We start from the raw sequence: 17,837 nt of genomic DNA on the forward strand, positions 1-17,837 counted from the left end.
ATGTAACCGAGAACCCCTCGTACGGAGGTCATCCTGACCTTAGCCCCTATCCCGCCATACGCACCGTCTTGGAAGACTTACCAACTCAACGGAGACACGTAGAGACGCCTAGAACGGCCTGGATGCCGTTAGATGACCTAGACCAGCCTAGGCAACGTCTGGACGGACCTAGATGGTCCTCGACCCGGATCATGGAGAAGCTCTGCTTCATGGTCAGAAGAGAAGCCGCATGCCGCAGCATGCGCAGTTAGACTACAAGGCATGTTTAGCCTTGAGGACTAATAGAAGAGGCATGGAATGCCTCATGCACAGATAATCGCCCGCATGGCATCTGATAACATGCCCGTGTATGGATACACTCATACTTACCTACCAAACGTAGTATTGGTCTGTGCACACGGACGACAGTATATAGAGCAGACAGGATCATGTATTTCTGTACTTGATTCTACTAGGTTTTCCCCAGAACTTCCTCTGAAAGACAGTCCCAGTCCTTCAGTCTTAGTCGCACCTAAAGGCAAGCCGACGCTACCTTTAGTCATATAGTTCCGTTAGCCCTACAGCTTGACGAGCCGCCGCGCTTACCAAGCTTGTCGGAGGAAACCTCAGCATTCCGCCGAGCTGTGAACCCGTCTCTCCAATAGCGAGCCCGCTATCTGATTAGGCATTCCGCCTAGAGAGAGCTCGACCTATCCTAGTCATAACAACCGCCCTCGTGTACAGCTGAAATCTCCAGAGAAATTGTCTGTGCTGGTGGCACAGCAAATGCAACCTTAGCCGAGATCTTGGCCCAGCGCTCGCATTCGGATGCATAACTAGCATGGTGTTCAGAATAACCAGAGGCCAGGGTGCCAATAGTAGCTTGAGGATTAGAACTGGAAGGCGGTTGCAATGGACCGGTGACATGCACAAAACTTGTTTTGTACATGAACATGGCAAATATTTAGCTGTAGTACTCTTTATAATAGCCCATGATGCTATCTAGAATTTTCTGTGTAGCACCCATATTTTATTTGAGTAATTTCGAATTCAAAAATGAGTGCATCACTACTTAACATACAGAATAATACTTATCCTTATGAAAGATCGGTTTCAAAACGCACAATTCTTCACTTAGTCAGCAATTTCTCACACTTCCTATAATTTTCTCACACATTTTCACATGTTCTGGAACATACTTTGTGACATATCGTGACATCATATTACATAATTGGTATGTTTTGTGTCACATCTTGAACATGTTTGCTTTTACGCGAGCCTTTCAATTTTCTACGTGAGCCTTTCGTTTTTCACAATACTCAGAGGAAAGACCTGAAAGACTTCATATCTCATTACATAATCGGACTCATGTGACTTGGTGACACATTAGGAAACCATGCAGAGACTTCATTATGACAAATATGCAAGACCAACACTGTGGTATTTAACAAGTTAACATTAGACTGCAAGAATTTCAACAAAGTTTGAACACAGCTTTGGAGTACAGCATTCAGGCAGTGCAGAGGCAGTGTACACAGCTTGCTAGCACAGGTTAGCATAGCCACAGAGCACAGCCACTAAATGTTGATTTGAAAGCAATACTGGAATTTGGTAGAATAATCTGGAACATTCTATGGCATTCTTTGACACTTTAGTAGTAGATTAGTAATCAGTAGCACAGCCACTAGTAGAGTAGTATATAAGGGGCCCATTTTACCTTTTAATAAAGAGAGCTCCCATCTCAGAGCCCATTTCCAAGTATCATCTAAGTTTGAGAGTGAGTGAGTGAGTGAGTGAAAGATAAGAAGAGTGACCATAAGGCTCTTTTTAGATTCTCACTTCAAAGATTACTGAGTGACACACTGAGTGAAATATTAGCTTATTTCATTCCACTTTTTGACACTGTTTCCCACAACATACAGAGGCATATTTGAGGCCACCATTGAGCCATACATTTTACACTAGCTGGTACACAGTTATCAGTCATCTAGTGCAGATATATTCCAGTTCTCTTTCAGACACAGGAAATCAATTCTGTGGGGAGAATATACGGATTTTCATTAGCAAGGGAAGACAAATAAGACTAACAGTCAGTCACTAATATTAAGAACTTGGCCCACTTAAGACTACATCAATAGGGTGTACTCTGTTCTGTCCTGCGTCAAACTCATCGTGTAGTGCCTGAGCAGCAGAGAGTAGGTTTCAAAGTCACGTATTAGTTCGGGCTGATCCGTGTTAGAGGCTTAGTTTGATCTCCAATTGGTTTGTGAAGATAGGGAGTATTGTTATAGCTCTGAGAATCATCGCATAAGACATACATCTGTATTCGTTGAAGTCATAGCACTGCATTGTGCCAGTTATTTGACTTTCTTTAGGATCATAGCACTGCATCAAGCCAGTTACTGATTCTGTTTCCCCCCTTTTTAGTCACTGAGTACTTCCTTTGAAAACTCAACACACTTTTTCCCATGAACGACCACGTTATCGACTGTTGGTATTTGTCTGAACCGTTGACCGTGGTAGGATACTGAAAATTGGTGAATTTTACTGTTTTCACATCCTAGTAAGACAGCGGCGTGATACCTTGGATGATCATTTCGGCGATTGGAACTGGAAGAAAACAATGACTCTTGGTATGTCTTCACCATCAAACTTTCTTTTTTTCCTTACTGATGCTCCAGACTTTGCAGGTCGTACATTAAAGCGCAAGATGGAAGAAGCCATGAAGTGGAAGCGCGAACATCGTGCAGCGTTGTGGGACCTAGAAGCCACTATCCAGCCTGCACTGCTGGATGAGTGGCGATCAGCAATCGAGATATGGGAGGAGGACAACACAAGCCCAAATCCATTTGAAAGCAAAGTTGCCTGTAAGTTAGCTGCATTCATCCGTTCTGCAAACATTCACTGTCCATCAATATATCTAGCTATTATGCAGGCTGCAGTAAGATCACAGCTTGCGGAGTCGGAAGCACAAGAGCTGCAGGCGGGGATCAACTACTCACTCAATGATGATGTTTCGCCTAGTGTGCTTATCAGTAGTGGGATTGAATTAGAGGATATGCAGTATGTGGTGCCTTCTTTCGGATCATGTCCACTGTTCAAATGATATAACAGACAACGGCTCAAACGCGACCTTGCTGACCTCTCACTTCATCCCACGGACAAGCAAAGGGAAGCTATTGTTCACAGGAGCAACACCTTACAAAGACGTATTGACTCCTGGACCCGCTATCAACAACTTTATATGCCTATTGTCTCGACACTGTGTTTGTCGGCTGACCCAAGTCCAAACACTCCTCAAGCAATAGTCAAGCCACAGGATTTCCCCCTATATCTTCCTTCGGCTCTTGATTGGTGATTCGACTGTGAACGCTGTTTGATGAAACATGAATGGGAGCTTCGGTGGGCACAGGCTCACGACTCCCTCAATGAACTCCGCTCCCATCTTTGTCTACGTTCGCATATGTACAAATTCAAGGACAAGAACTTACGGGGCCAAGCAGCATCCACGCACGCCCAGAATTTGATTGCACACGTTGAAATAAAGAAAGATGCAGCGGTGGAAAAATATAAGCATGCACATCGAGCGCTGGAGCTGTTGGGTCGTCGTTTGGATATCATGGGCTGGGAGGAAAGGCTTCCCCCTCTCAAACCTGAGGACATTCGACCGATGGGCGATTTTGCAGGCGGCCACACTCAGGGAACCGGGACAATCTCGTGGATCTGGCTTGTAATGGAAGGCAACACCAGTTGCTCTGAGAATGAGCGTGTTCAAGACTGTGAGTGATTCTGGTTGACGTGATCCAGAGCTGACTCAGTTCTGTTCACATAGGTGTTTGTATAGAGTGGTGTAAGGCACGTGCACATGCTGCTCGATGGTTCGAGGGAGTGGAGTTGTTGGTTGAAGAGATGAGACAAGTATTAACCTTTCTGGAGTGGCAAGGCAACTGGTGGCATCAGCGTGCGACTCTGCACCCATTGGAGAAGACTGCCGAGCAAGAGGGCTTGCAGGCATATGCATACCGTCAGGCCGCCCTCCGTTCTGCTATGCGAAACTCATTCGAAGGCCGTTGGAGCTTCATTCCTCAACTAAATTCTGGCCCCACAGCCTCTATGCTTGTTAATGACAATGACGGTCCTTCTATTGACGTCCCTCCCTCAGCCATGGACATTGAGTAGTGATAGCAGGAGCATGTTTTATAGTCAGGTACAATAATGTGATTATTGTGAAACTCTAAGAACATGTTTGGACTTGATCTTGATTGTGAACAGCGAGCTGCCTGTCTAGATTTGATCTCGATCGTGGCCAGATCAATCTGCGAATGAGAGTACTGAAAGTACTATACTCGGACATGGACGGGAAATATAACTAGGAGCAGGGAACCTGTAATCTATAGGAAAGTGATGTATCACTCCATCTGTAGCCCAGAGCAATTCATGTATCACGAATGACTTATAATTATAGGTAGTGATACATCAAACCTACAGGTACAGGTGATTGGTCATACGGGGTGTTCGGAGGTCAATGGAAGCACATGCCTTAATAGGCAGGTTCTGAGAAGACGAAGTTGCAAAACTTGAGCACGGTGGTCTGGCTTTCCATAGCAAACATAGTAGCAAGTATTCGAGGATGAAGTTGCCATATTTGTGTCAAATTGAGTGCGACTGTTAGGCTTTCCATAGTTTGTGCTTCTTTGGCACGAATATAAGCACGGGGCAAAAAATCGAAGTCCGAGATGGCCTCTAATTTGCAGACTTTCCTGTGAGCCCTGAGGCCTGAGTACTGAGTGGCTGTACGGCACTGTACAGCACTAGTGGTATAGTGCCGTATAATCACTCCGATGAGCTTGCCCATCTAGCCTGAGGGGAGGGGGAGCTGGGTTTCTTCATGGAAGAGTAATAGTTTACATTCGAACATTCAACGACGACTCCAGCCACAGTTATTTAAAATGCTTCCAGAGTACAAAGGTTATGAGAAATGATATTTTGTAACGTGCAAATACCCAATACCCAACAAAAAAAATTGCATCAGTTGGTGGTGGCATCCGTGTATGCGGTCGTGGCAAAACCGACTTGGGAGTGCGTGGTATCGAACACGGCGTAGAAGCGCTCGAGGAAAGTGTAGCCGTTGATGAAGTCGAGACCCTCGCCACTGGGCGTGCCGAGGTTGTTGACAACGAGGTAGATGTAGCTGGTGGTACCACCGATGTAGGTGTTGAGCGAACGAGGCCAGATCTGGGCGTTCGGGGTGAGAGTGTAGGTGTTCTGTGCAAATGGTGAACAAATGGAATTAACACTTGAGACAGAATCACGTACGCTGCCAACAACGAAGTTCAGGTCCTTGAGGGCGCTGTACTGGGTGGTGGTAATGCGGAGAAGACCAGTCGTCTGGTCCAGAGTAGCACCAGTTGCAGACTTGTACTCGTCGTAGGCATCTATTGAACGCTGATTAGACCATGATTACTCGCTGCACTCGAGATACGTACTGCTGGCGAGGAGGATGAGGGTGGTGCCAGTGTCAACGATACCGGCCGTCTCGGCCAAGATGGTCGTCGTGCCGTAAGTGATGCTCTCGTTGATACCCCAGTAGTAGGATGCGGGTTCAGTGGTGGTGAGAGGACTGAAATAATAAATTACTGTCAGTTAGAATTCATCTCCGAGCTGCAGAGATTTACGTGTATGCGAGGGTGCCAGTGTACTTGGTAGCGTCGACTCCACCGAAGGTGAGCTCTCCGTTGGCGTCTGACTCTGTAGTGGTGGGCTCGAAAGAGATACCGACGACTATCTCAGAAATGATGCCTTGGCTGTACAGGTTGTCAGTGACAGTCGGGATCGTCGTGTCCGGCTCATCCGTCAGGGTGCCCTCTGTCAAGATTAGGGGCCCGATGCCGATGATACCGTCGACACCGGTGAAGCCCGTCGAAGTAGCAGCAACACCGATCGACTGCGCGGTGATGGTGAGCCCACTACCGAGAGTGACGGTGTCGGTGTACTCAGTTCCTGTAGATAATCGTGGGTATTTTCAATTTATGATATTTTTGTATGACATACCAGAGAAGGAACCAGAGCCATAGGTGACCTCTACAGGCTCACCAGTGTCGACACTGGTGCTGGTCTTCACATACGCAGTGTCGGCACCAACCCACGTGTTGGAGCTACCGGTGTCGACAATCAAGTAGTCTGCAATAATGCATTAGCAGCTGCAAGCTTGTGCGGTGTTGAACTTACAGTTTGTGGCGGGGCTGCCAACACCAACTTCTGCAATGTAGCCTACAGCATCGTTTGTCACAGTAATGCTACCAGTACGGCGGCTAAGGGTGCTATCTCCCTTGAAACTTTTGAGGGCGGCTGCGCGAGATTGGTCGTGCTGCACGAGGTTGATGGCACCACCAGAGGTGTTCAGCCTCCTGGCGATAGGGAGGGTGACAGGGGAATTGCGAACTTCAACAGGCGATGCCGCGATGGACAAGGCCAGGAGGAGAGTCGTCAACAGAGATGCAGCTGGGAACATGATTAAACTGTACTGGGAGGTAACGATCATACCACATTTCGAGACCCATTATATAGATGCTGGTAAAGGTGAAGATATGGTGCTGAAAGGCGAGTATATGGTCAATCTCAAGCATGAAGGCTGGACCGTATGGAACGCGCCTCCACGCGTGAAGAAATCGAAAACAGGAATCACTCGACAACCGACTCGGTATGCGCACATCTTGGATTCAAACCAGCATAGCGGGACAGGTAGCCTTTTTTTGGTCGTGAGTAAGAAGGACTTATGAGGATGCGCAATTCGACCAGTTTATTCATGGACCAATCAATGGTTAGGGCATGCTTGGCTCACATGGTGAAGCTCACGCACATATGACGAATCCATCTTCGGTCCTTCGCAGTACACATTGCCGGGTGCATCACTGTCGAGACTGAGCACTTCCGGGAAAAGTGATAGCCTGAGCGCCTGGGCTTGGTGAAGTCGCATTGAAAAACTTGTTACCCTTTTGTGAATACCTGCCAGCTCGACACAAAAATTGATTCGTGGAGTCGCAACTGATTCCTGGGTTATCAATCAACCAACCGGGCCCATTGTTTCTGAATAAGAAAGAAGTTTGATGCACATGGAAAACAACGAACAAGACAGTGATGTAACTTTTCCGTGGCCAATGGTGTGAGCATGATGGTACCAATATCTTATCTTGCGAGTCACTGCCGTTTGGAGATGGGGAGATCAGGACCGCATGACTTTGCATGAATGATACCTAGTAGCTAGCAGCCAGGGCCAGCAGCGTTTTGGTGTTACGTGTTCCCCGTTAAGACCCCGAGTAATAAGCCCGGCAGGCGCATATGCCATAGTCTGAGTCCCATAGAGCCACCAGATGTTGTTCAAAGATACTAGCATCCGTGTGCTTGTGAAGTAGTAGAGTCCGAGTCGCGGTCACCTGATTTTTCCTCATGGTAACATTGGTAAATATCGGATCATTCGATGGCTCCCATGGTTCCGGCCTCGGACAAGTACTGTTTCCCTTTCATGGGAATCTGGCTCAAAGTCAACAAATCGCTACCTATACGGTTAATGTAGCTCTAATGCTTGCTGCATGCGACGATACGGCGAGCAAGCCTGGGAGCATAATTCCGGAGCTTTGCACTTCAGTATACTTAATGCCGTAATTTTAAGTTAGGCAACGAGCAGTGGGACTACAAATTTAAACTGTGCTCTAAGAATACTGACGGATAAGTTGCATGAGTATATCAATGATCATTCATGCACTCGAATTTAGCACAAAACACAAGAATAGGAGCCTTTTTTATTGCTCCTTGTGCAACACAAATAAATGAAGTGTCCGATGTCCTCATGGATTTGACATTCTGTGTAGAATAGTGTTGAAGAGCTCATGCAAAGGTACATTCATCGATTCTCTCTGAAGCGCACCGTGAGGTAGTTTGGGCATAAATTTCACAGTGACCATGATGCGTGCACCTAAATGTTATCTGCCCGGCACTTTGAGTTAAACGTTTTCTTGTATATGTCCGATTAATGTCCTATCGAGAGTATAATCTATGGAGGACATTAGACAATGCAGTCTATTCTAAGGACCCACAGTGCCCCGAATGTACCTCTGAATCTGCGAATGTCCTGGTGTGGGATATACCCCACCAGCCGTTTTAGACGCACGAAGATAAAATGACCAAGTACGCGTGCGTGAAATAAATATAGTAGAACACGTACTCGACCTTTGCAGACAACTACGAGAACCTAAATGAATGCAGTGGATGTAGTGCGAGGAAGTGGTACTTCACCGAAGGTCGCTCTCAATCTTCCAGTGGCATTGACATATCGGACGAGGTGCGGCATCTGGATCGGAGAACAGGAAGGGGATACATGTGGCTTTACACCCGGGTGAACGTATCAAGGTGCGACAGTCACATTGCTAGTCTGGACAGGCGGTCGAAGTGGTATAATCCGGCGAGTCGCTTAGGGTATTCCGCGGTGAGTTTGATAAAGAAGGGACTGCAAGAGCTTGTGATCTACGCGATTGTACCATGGGGTTTTACGTCAGAGACGTTCCCATCATGCATGCGTTTCCTTGCGTTGGACTTCTTTGAGTGCTGAGATACTTAGGGGTAGGGTGTCATGGCGGAGATACGTGAGCAACATGATGAGCGGGTTGTTGTTCTGTCTGCTCGCCGCTGCAAACTTCGCATGCTTATCCAGCTCCTCGTTCCCATGGACGTCCGAATGGCTTGGTACCTATCGAACAGTTACCACAAACTGGTTGAATGTTGACTGCGTACACAACCTTTACAGTGACAGTCGGTGAATATCTCCTTTGAATTATTTCACCGGCCGCCATTAGTGAAAAATGCTACAAGTGAACAATGCACAACAAGTTGTGTTTGACCGACTTGACCAGGACTCTTGACTGGCATACATCTGACATGCGAGTTGGATATATAGGCGGTCTACCTAAACAGGCGATCCCCTTCGGAGTGGCAGTACACGGTGGACGCAAGCTACTATGTCATCCCCTACGGTCTATTCGTGAGTGCCCGCCCTTTTGTTAGTTACGCTGTTTCGCAGGGATTTACTGTTCGCATGACCAACCATCATTTCCACGCCAAAAGTGTAACTCACAAAATGGTGGGTACGAATAGACCGTAAAGGATAGCAGGCTCCTTCCCACCTCCACTTCAAGTGTAGACGGTCGACATCTCATGCAATGTTTTGGCAAGGAAATGATGACCACTTTTCAAACTCCGCTCGCGCAACCGACTACCTGCACAAAGGGGATCACGTGACTTCATGCAGAGCAAAATTTCTAACGCAATCCTGACTCAAATACGCACGTACGTTGCTCGGCGCATTCGTCTAGTGGGTAAAATGTCAGTAATATTGCTTGTCCTACTTCTCGAAGCGATGGAATTGACAACATATAAGTATCTGATAACAAAAAATAGCGACAGATGATATTGGGAATGCATACATTGCAGAGAACGTACTCTACCCAGACTCTGCAGATAGTACTCTGCAATAAACGAGTCAACAGCTATAGCAAGCCACAAGGAGGTGCTGGGACACAAGAGAAACAAGCACCCGAGATAATGGCACTTTTCTACCAGTGGAATTCGCTTCGCTCAAGCAAACCGCACTTTCTCACCTGGTCGACCTTCTGACAGGAGTACGACAGCCTGAATGAAGTGAACTCTCAGTACATGAAGCCATAACTGCTGAAAGTACGCACGTATTTCCCGCTAATCTTCCAACCTGGCTCTTCCTTGTCCAACCGCTCTGCTATGGCGTCCCCATCGTCTCCTAGCCCAACAACAACGTCGCTTTTGATTGTCCGCAGACTGCAAATCTTTGGAGCTCCAGCGGCGCTGGCCATCGGTCCAATGGAAATATCGAATGGGACGCTGGCTGGTGCAGCACAATCATATGTCAACTTCCTGTGGTTCAGATCGCCTTTGAAGTAGACGAGATCGGAGCGAGACAGGTGGAGGAAGAGGTCTGGTGCCTCGCTGTGAAGGTCCCAGAACGTATATCCAGTGCACCAGAAAGGATGCTGCTCATATTGCCATCTACCATCTTTCTCGTATTGCTATCAAATGCAAATGTGTGAGTGAAACTTCATGCGCCGACAGACTACCCCTACCTTCCATCGGGCCCCGAGTCTCCGTAGTGACTCTCGCTCAGCTTCAGAGGCTTTCGGGAATAAATGCCCATATACCATGGTGTTTAGTAACCAGTCCCAGTCTTTCCGCGTCACATCAGACACGAACCATGGATAACGCTTGCCATGGAACCGAATCTGCTTAGCCAGACCAGTTTGTATGAGGAAATCGGCTGGTAAAAATTAGTCAATCTCTCCACCAAGTGTTGTTTCTTGAACGCACCGTATACGAAATCGCAATATAACTCAAATCCTGCGTTATCCAACACGAAGTCAATTCGTCCACCAGTCTTTTCGCGGAGGACCTTGACAGTCTCCCAAAGCTGGTTTAGATGGTTGCCCAGAATGTTCTTTTCAGTGGCAGCAAGGTGGTCTCCTCCAGTTGACTGGAGAGATTTGATCTGTTCTTCCGTCATGTTGATCAAGAGTGAAAGGTCAGTCGAATTACCCCACAGACACACTTGCATACCATGTTAGCAGGGCAAACTTGAGAAACTCTTATCATTACCTTGAGTCAACTCCAAAAACATGAGTCTCTCGTTTTCTGCTTTCTCTTTGTCTGACATGTTCTCTGACTGCTTAAAGGGCTCAGCAAAGCGCATAGACAGCTCAAAGACGGCGTCCGTCGATCTTGAAAAAGTGTCACACTGGAAGCGCTGTCAGACTGGAAAAGTTAATCAAGTCTGATGCACACCTTTTGACGGTAGAAAACATCATAGTCTTTCCAGTATTTGCTTACACTGAAGCACTCATGCAGACGGCGGTACTTATAGGCCTCTGCGAACAGCCAAGGTGCATTCATGAAGTCCTTGCCTAAAATGTAGATCGTCAGCCAAGATGCGAGCTATATATGGCGAACACGATACCCTGGAAATACTTTGCAATTTCTTTATTCCACAGTGCCACATCACCTTCACCGTCATCAATGATTGGTCTAAGCTTAGCATTTCCACTGAGATCGGCCATGAGGCTGTCCATTCTCTCCAAACATTCTACAAGATCAACAATCTTATCTTCGGCATACTGTTCATTTAGAGTTCGCGAGGTGTCATCTATAGCTTTGCCAAGGATGGTCGGTAAACGAACGCCCATTGTTGCATGTGCAAACGAGTACTCGTGGTAGCCCCGGTACGCCGGCCATGGCGGGTTGTTAGGATCGACCTATCCCGATGCACATCAGATGGACTGCTCGGGTGATAACTCATGCTTATACCGACCCGTGAGGGTGTACGCGGCCATGGAGCCTTTATATCTTTCTTGCTTGGCAAGTGTCCGAGATGAAGAGTGACGCGGGATGGTGCACTGTAGGTAGCGGGAGAACCATTTGCTTGGGCAATTGCGCTATCGCTGTTGTCGATATGCTTGGTTCCATTTGTAGCTGGTGCTGCCTCAGCCATAGATGTATGATCGACTAGATGAACAAGCATAGGAGGGAAATAATCAGTGTTCATTTCGAAGAGCAGTGAAAGCTTGGATGTGGTAGTAGAAAGGGAGTTGTGAGCGAACGAAGAACGATGGGACAACCTTTATACGACGTTCCTTGTGCCAACTGACTGTTATCTTTTTTGAATGGTGGTAGCGCCAAGAGGTGTTGCTACTCGGTGGCGCGCGGTTTTATTCGACGATACACCTTGAATTTTTGAGTGTTTTTCCCAAAGAGGAAAGTTGAGGAACGACGTCATGATGTGATAAAATTGCCACTGGCCGTATCAAGATCGGAAATGGCCACTGGTCAAGCTGGTACTACTTCATCTCTTCTATCGCTCAGTCTATATATATCCCCTCCTCTGACCCGCGGTGCACTCTCCTTTCTGTTGCAATTTCAGCAGCACAACTACGTGGCAGAAAAATTGAGAGTCACATCGGCGCCTAGTCTGCCCATCACGATCGGACTACTATCCATTTTCAGCCGCTTCCCCTTGAGTACTACTCGGGTGGGATATGCGTCATGCTCCACCCGAGCCTACAGCGCTAATCAAAATAATCACATGTGACCATGACGTCGTTACATTGGCCAAAGGTCACATGGATATGTCGAACAACTTGAATGCTCAAACGAAAAGCGTCGACGGTCACAAGAAGTTCGTTGGCCTAACAAGGTCAGGAGCTAGTATTATGTAATGTCGAGAAGTAGTGACCGAAATTGGTCATGACAAACGCCATACGTTGGCAATTTATTTGTCAAAGAAAGAAGGTCTCCCCGGGAAGCCACCTCTTTTGGGAAGTTGACCCCGAAGCTCCCCCGTGACCAATTGACTCCCTCATGGTCCTAGTCCTCACCTATCCCTCGCGTTCCTGCAACAACGTTTCCACTTTCGGTTCATAACTGCGTTTCAATTAACGCTCGTTCACAGCTGAAGCGCTGATTTCGAGACGACATCCCGAAATTGTGAACATATTTCGCAAACTTCAAGTTGGCGTTGGAACTTGATTTCGATGCCAATCTAGAGCTCTCGTGATACCGACTAGCATTTACGAGTCACAAACCCTATAATTTCTCATCGATGTAATGCTGCTGCAACGTGTTTCAAATGCATTCGAGTCAGGCTCGTATTACACTACCCAGACATGTGTCTCCCTTGCTCCCGGTCAACAGGTGGATTCCATTGATCATTACGCCTCACAGTCTGTCCTCCGAGATTGACAACTACTGTGCGCTCACCACTTCGAGTTTTATACTTGCTCAGTAAGGCATTTCGAAATGCCCCAACAAATTCATTGGACTTCGTTTGGTATCCCATATGTGGTCGAGTTCAACAACGTATCGTTCGCGCCTCGTAGAACCGCATCTCCTTCAGAAGATACACTCACGAGCTTTCCTGCACCAGAGAATTCTGCTTCTGTCTCGGGGCAATCTCTGACCTACTCATGCCCATCTGCTACGAGCTCGACATCTTCTTTTTGTCATATCTCGCAATGTATGCTGGAATCCCCACTACAGACTCGCTCATCCATCTCGCGCCTTACATCCTTATCTCGTTCCGCGCCTGGTATGCGGTCAGCGTCTTCATTCTTCAAGCGGAAACACCAGAAATCTCATACAAGCACACGCAAACCTTACTCTACAAGCCAAAATGCATCTAACAACCCAATCGACACGTGGTGTTGTATACCCGCCCACGTTCCGAAACCCCTTCCCCCCGTGCCTCAGCAAGAGCCTGAAGGCATCCATGTGGACGGGCTCCACATACAATTTGCCACGCCCCCATACGATCCGCGTGCATCATCCCGAAGCCGACTTGTGCGTCTGCAAAAGACGATTACTAGCGCAGTTGTCGAGGCAGGCATGGATACTCCCTCCTCACTCGAGGAGCAGACGGATGTCTCAACAAACGTTCCTGGTCATCGTACTCGCGACACACTGTTCCGCGGGACATATGGCCAGGTCATGGTCGCTCTCAAAGCAGCAGGCCTTGTTGCGACGCCATGTATGGAGGGCGATATTTCAGGTGGTGCGCAATCACGCCATATGAACATCTCTCTTTTGTCTCATTTATCATTAGCTACGCGTTTGGGCGCGCTTTTTGTTGCACATAGATCCTCAGAGGAGCGGAACGTACAGCTAAGAAAGTTGACACTATGGGGCTAGCTGCCGGTCAGAATGTAACCCCTGAACATGCGCTAATTATGCCCCTCGGACGATGTTAAATCTACCATCGAGGAATATCTTGATATTCGGCCAAATCCCTGACTCTCACGAAATCCCATACTGGCGATCCAAGTTCGTTCGTCCAAATCTGAATTGTCCGTCCATCGCAGATACATTTATTTATACCCCACTTGGAGGGGCACTCATACTCCGAGTTCAGAAGCGAGAGTTATTGTCTCCACCTTATCTCTATTATCGACATCCACTACAGAAGCCATGTCTTCTGCTTCCAATTCTCATGTGCCTCTATTCATCCTCGGAGCAGGGGTGACCTCGCCCACATTGTTGCTTATAGCCCAGATGTGACTTTTAATATCACGATCATTTCCTGGGAATTGGGGTTCTGAAGCCTGGGCAAGTCCATTCGCTGTTTTTTTCTTTTGAGCATCCTTGAAGTCCTTTCTTACATCAATCTTATCTAGGGTGCGAATTGGTCTTTAATGTCATTGAGTGCCACAGACGAGCGTGTGCGAAGATAGGAGCAGACAACCTTGTGAGAGGCACCTCGTTAATGATGCGATGTTTACGGAGAAGGTTTTTCAGTGATAGGTTATGGGAAATGATACCGCCGGGCCTAGTCAAGTTGATCTTGATCGCACGCACCTCGACCGGCGCACAGGGGGTTCTAGAAGTTACCCTTTAGGGTGTTTGCAGAGATGGTTGATATTACGGAAAGACCTTGTATACGATGTACGTATTTTTTTCTTGCTGTTCTTTAGACACCAGAAAGAATTCTGGTTCAGCTTGCTCTCAGATTTTCCAATTCTTGCACCATACAAATTGGAAATGATTATGATATAGTCTGCGTCAACCCATTTGAATATCTACCATGGCTTCGATCAGAACTCGGGATTACTATTCAATATTCCGCCGCGATCGCAGTTTGGAAAACCGGGCTGTTGGTTGATGCACATCTCTCAGTAAGCACACGCCAGTTGTCCTTCGATAGTCATTGACGGCCGGACTCAAAGGTCCACGGTCGGAATAGAAGATACAGCCCTTTTTCCCATCAGGGGATAATCTATTATAGTCGAAGGAAATGGCCTCAGTAGAGCACTGTCTGTTCAGTCACATCAACGGTCATACCATCCTGACTTGCAGTTGTGCGTAGGTGCCGGGCTGTTGGAACATGTGGCATCTATCATTCGCCCTGGAATGATCGAAGTGAATGCTGCGCTTCTAAATGGAACCTAACAAACAGGAACATCTCCTTGGATATGTCGGTTTCAAAGTGATGTTTGAGCGGTACTCCGCGCTGGAGCCATGTCTAAAAGAAGGGAAGAAGAACGTGAGGCACTCTGTCGGCCTTAGGCCTGACAGGGCGGGCAGTCCACGTGTGGATGTCGAACGGATCTTGTTTCCTCTCAGACAAAGCGGCGAGCTAGCTCCATGCGTGATCGAGAATGCAGGAGATACCGGTGGTTCATGTGCATGGAATTGAGTGAGATAACTATTCAAGATTCGTACGAGATCTGACTTTTAGTTCCAGAGCCACAAGCTACTGAAGATCCGAGGTTCTATCTTTACTGGAGAACATGCAGGCTCAGGCAATCTGCTAATCATAAATATAAATTTTGTTACCAACACTATTCTGGTACTAGCTTTTTATCTGGGCCTGTCTCGTTCAAGTTAACAAATACACGGTACTTACTGGACACCTGGGTCATTTAGCTATTGTGTTACTCTCCATGAATCCCTCAGCTTCAATTTGAGCCGGGCTCACCCTGTTTCATGAGATCACTGGTAAAGATGTACCAGAGATCATACGAAACGCATGTTTCCCATGCCATGATGCCATCCGAGTTATCCTACGGATATTGATGTGATTCGGACGCACCAACGCCAGCCAGTGCCTTGTTAACGCCATTTCCCCCCTCGGACTGATGCATAGTGGTTGCTTCCTGAGGGTCCCAGTCACGACAGAGGTTTTACCTTTTCTGCCAAGAGCTGGAAGTGCACGTTGAGCTAAGTAAGTGCCAGGGATCCAGATTTCGCGCAGCTGACCATCTCGCTTATACGCTGGCAGTAATTCTTGCTCGGCCCTTGCAACTTGAATCTAATCAATTGCTGTTACAGTTATGCTGGTCATAGTAAAGTCAAACGAAGCGGAAGACCTCTCGCTTATCATGAGTCCGGCCCGTCCAGACCGAGAATGGGATAACAGACTCGGATGCCCGATGGGTCCGATGCCAATGAAAGTATAGGCTGGATAGCGACAACTTCGAACTCGGATCAGTCAGCTGATCAGGGTCGTATTAGCCCTGGCCAGTGAGTTTGTCATCGTTGTGTCAGGTGCTAAAAGTCTAGTAGCACCCTTACTACTATCAACGATGTCTTCCACGAAGGCAGAGCAGTCTCTCGTCGTCCTCGGAGCAGGTGTACTTGGGCTAACGATTGCGTACCTCGCCGCCTTGGCAGACGATGTCTCATTTAATATTAGGGTGATCGCTAGGGAACTTCCTGAAGACATGGATTCTCAAGCTTGGGCTAGTCCGTACGCTGTACGTTTTGTTCATAATGTTATAAGTCTGCCAGCTTCTAGATGACAACCAGGGTGCTAATTGGTTTCCCATGGAACTTGGAGGCAGAGATAAACGAGTGAGGAAGTGGGAGGAGAAAACTTTGTATGTGTGATTTTTTACTGTGAGATGCATGTTAGCTGATCCTCAACCAAGTAACAAGTTATGGGACATGATCCCAACAGGGTTGGTTAAGGTTAGTTAGTCTAAACACCTACAGTCATCCTTGGTCGTGAGTAAGGAGCCACCCAGCTATTACCCACGAAGCTTTATACCACGCGAGGGCAAGATATTTCAGACTTGTGGTGGAAAGACCTTGCGCGGAATGTATGTAGTTTATCTCATGACTGTGGTCACCGGGGATTGAACCACACTGTGAGGGCAGATCAGGATACTTTCCCCCTCTGATGTCCCTGAGCCATTCAAAGCTGGAGTCGCATTCGACACAGTTTCAGTTAATCCAGCCGAATATCTTCCGTGGCTCCAATCCGAGCTGGTCTCCTACGGAGTCACCTTTGAACGCAGAAACGTGAGGAGTTTGGACGAGTTGAGGAGCCTGGTGGGGCCTAATGGTATTCTGGTGAATGCGTCTGCACTTGGTAAGGGATTTCTTTCGGAAGTCAGTCTCGTAATATCAGTCCAAAGGTTCCAGATCCATTATCGGAGTGGAAGACACGAAGCTATACCCCATTCGCGGACAAACGATCCTAGTACATGCACCAGGTCTGCAGGAATGTTTGTTGGCCGAGTCCGAAGTAGGTGCGTATTCGGAATGAGCAGTGGTAATTAGCTCCTCATCAAAGCACTGCGGTCCAAAAGCCGAGGAAGCTACATACATCATTCCCCGTCCTGGCAAAGGTCAATCTGACACCGCAATCCTCGGTGGGACATTCCAGTCCAGGAATTGGGACACCTCTTTAGATATGCAGATTGCGAGAGGAATATTTGATCGCTGCGCCGCATTGGCTCCTTATTTAAAGAGTGCCGAGTCGAGAATCCTGAAACATAATGTTGGCCTAAGACCTGCAAGAGAAGGAGGACCACGAGTCGAGCTGGAGCGGATCGCGATGCCCTTGCAGAGCACGCATGACCTTATTCCGTGGAATGGGAGTCCCACCAGTGACCATGACTGCGAACAGTCGATGCTCGTTGTACATGCCTATGGTTTTGGGTAAGCCGTTCTCTAGAAAGTTTGAATGCGATTCCCTAATAACACACCTTTACAAGACCGGCAGGTTTCCAGGGCTCTTGGGGTGCTGCAGAAGAAGTACTGGAATTGATGAAGACCCAAGTTGCTTTGAAACATGATACTTAGATTTCCGCTACCGGTCTTATAGTGTCAATTTCCGCGCCCCCTCTGAATTTTTTTTCGCAAGTTTCCCCTAGCCATATATATCGAAGGAAGATAAATATTCTTTTGTATTAAGATCAGGCAAGTCAAAACAACATTTGTTGTGCTGGGAAAATAGGAAATGGACATACTCACGCAAATCTACGAAGTGTGAACGGCACAAGCTCGCGCACCAC

General features: G+C 47.4%; 5 protein-coding genes across 5 annotated transcripts; 3 read left to right on the forward strand and 2 right to left on the reverse strand.

Moving 5' to 3' along the window:
* Positions 1-2,447: 2,447 nt before the first annotated feature.
* HD556DRAFT_1312409 (uncharacterized protein) lies at positions 2,448-4,158 on the forward strand (the record flags this gene model as incomplete). Its single annotated transcript, XM_041300653.1, has 7 exons — positions 2,448-2,469; positions 2,544-2,612; positions 2,670-2,846; positions 2,904-3,042; positions 3,094-3,286; positions 3,392-3,758; positions 3,812-4,158. 7 exons carry the CDS (start codon positions 2,448-2,450, stop codon positions 4,156-4,158), a joined length of 1,314 nt encoding a protein of 437 aa, XP_041155120.1.
* Positions 4,159-5,007: 849 nt separating this feature from the next.
* HD556DRAFT_1312410 (aspartic peptidase domain-containing protein) lies at positions 5,008-6,490 on the reverse strand (the record flags this gene model as incomplete). The annotated part of the gene is made up of 6 exons (XM_041300654.1): positions 5,008-5,244; positions 5,296-5,414; positions 5,466-5,599; positions 5,655-5,979; positions 6,031-6,159; positions 6,208-6,490. 6 exons carry the CDS (start codon positions 6,488-6,490, stop codon positions 5,008-5,010), a joined length of 1,227 nt encoding a protein of 408 aa, XP_041155121.1.
* Positions 6,491-9,606: 3,116 nt separating this feature from the next.
* Positions 9,607-11,539, reverse strand: HD556DRAFT_1246229 (uncharacterized protein; the record flags this gene model as incomplete). Its single annotated transcript, XM_041298592.1, has 8 exons — positions 9,607-9,660; positions 9,714-10,070; positions 10,125-10,315; positions 10,366-10,602; positions 10,651-10,789; positions 10,837-10,955; positions 11,009-11,303; positions 11,360-11,539. 8 exons carry the CDS (start codon positions 11,537-11,539, stop codon positions 9,607-9,609), a joined length of 1,572 nt encoding a protein of 523 aa, XP_041155122.1.
* A 1,304-nt stretch (positions 11,540-12,843) lies between these two features.
* HD556DRAFT_1448323 (uncharacterized protein) lies at positions 12,844-13,731 on the forward strand (the record flags this gene model as incomplete). The annotated part of the gene is made up of 2 exons (XM_041307411.1): positions 12,844-13,594; positions 13,646-13,731. 2 exons carry the CDS (start codon positions 12,844-12,846, stop codon positions 13,729-13,731), a joined length of 837 nt encoding a protein of 278 aa, XP_041155123.1.
* A 2,007-nt stretch (positions 13,732-15,738) lies between these two features.
* On the forward strand, positions 15,739-17,709 carry HD556DRAFT_930600 (uncharacterized protein). The gene is made up of 8 exons (XM_041312061.1): positions 15,739-16,292; positions 16,345-16,415; positions 16,467-16,506; positions 16,563-16,637; positions 16,696-16,909; positions 16,956-17,069; positions 17,130-17,481; positions 17,538-17,709. The coding sequence occupies exons 1-8, from the start codon at positions 16,122-16,124 to the stop codon at positions 17,623-17,625; spliced, it is 1,125 nt and encodes a 374-aa protein (XP_041155124.1). The 5' UTR covers positions 15,739-16,121; the 3' UTR covers positions 17,626-17,709.
* Positions 17,710-17,837: the final 128 nt, after the last annotated feature.

This window comes from Suillus plorans, assembly GCF_016647745.1.
Source record: "Suillus plorans strain S12 chromosome Unknown HD556scaffold_74, whole genome shotgun sequence".
Classification (NCBI taxonomy): domain Eukaryota; kingdom Fungi; phylum Basidiomycota; class Agaricomycetes; order Boletales; family Suillaceae; genus Suillus; species Suillus plorans.

Bases quoted from the DNA above. Each gene is read 5' to 3' on its own strand.
- HD556DRAFT_930600 (XM_041312061.1), top strand. From the start codon at position 16,122: ATGTCTTCCACGAAGGCAGAGCAGTCTCTCGTCGTCCTCGGAGCAGGT. The intron at 16,416-16,466 runs GTATGTGTGATT...TCCTCAACCAAG, and splicing joins AAGTGGGAGGAGAAAACTTT to TAACAAGTTATGGGACATGA. The intron at 16,910-16,955 runs GTAAGGGATTTC...ATCAGTCCAAAG, and splicing joins GGTGAATGCGTCTGCACTTG to GTTCCAGATCCATTATCGGA.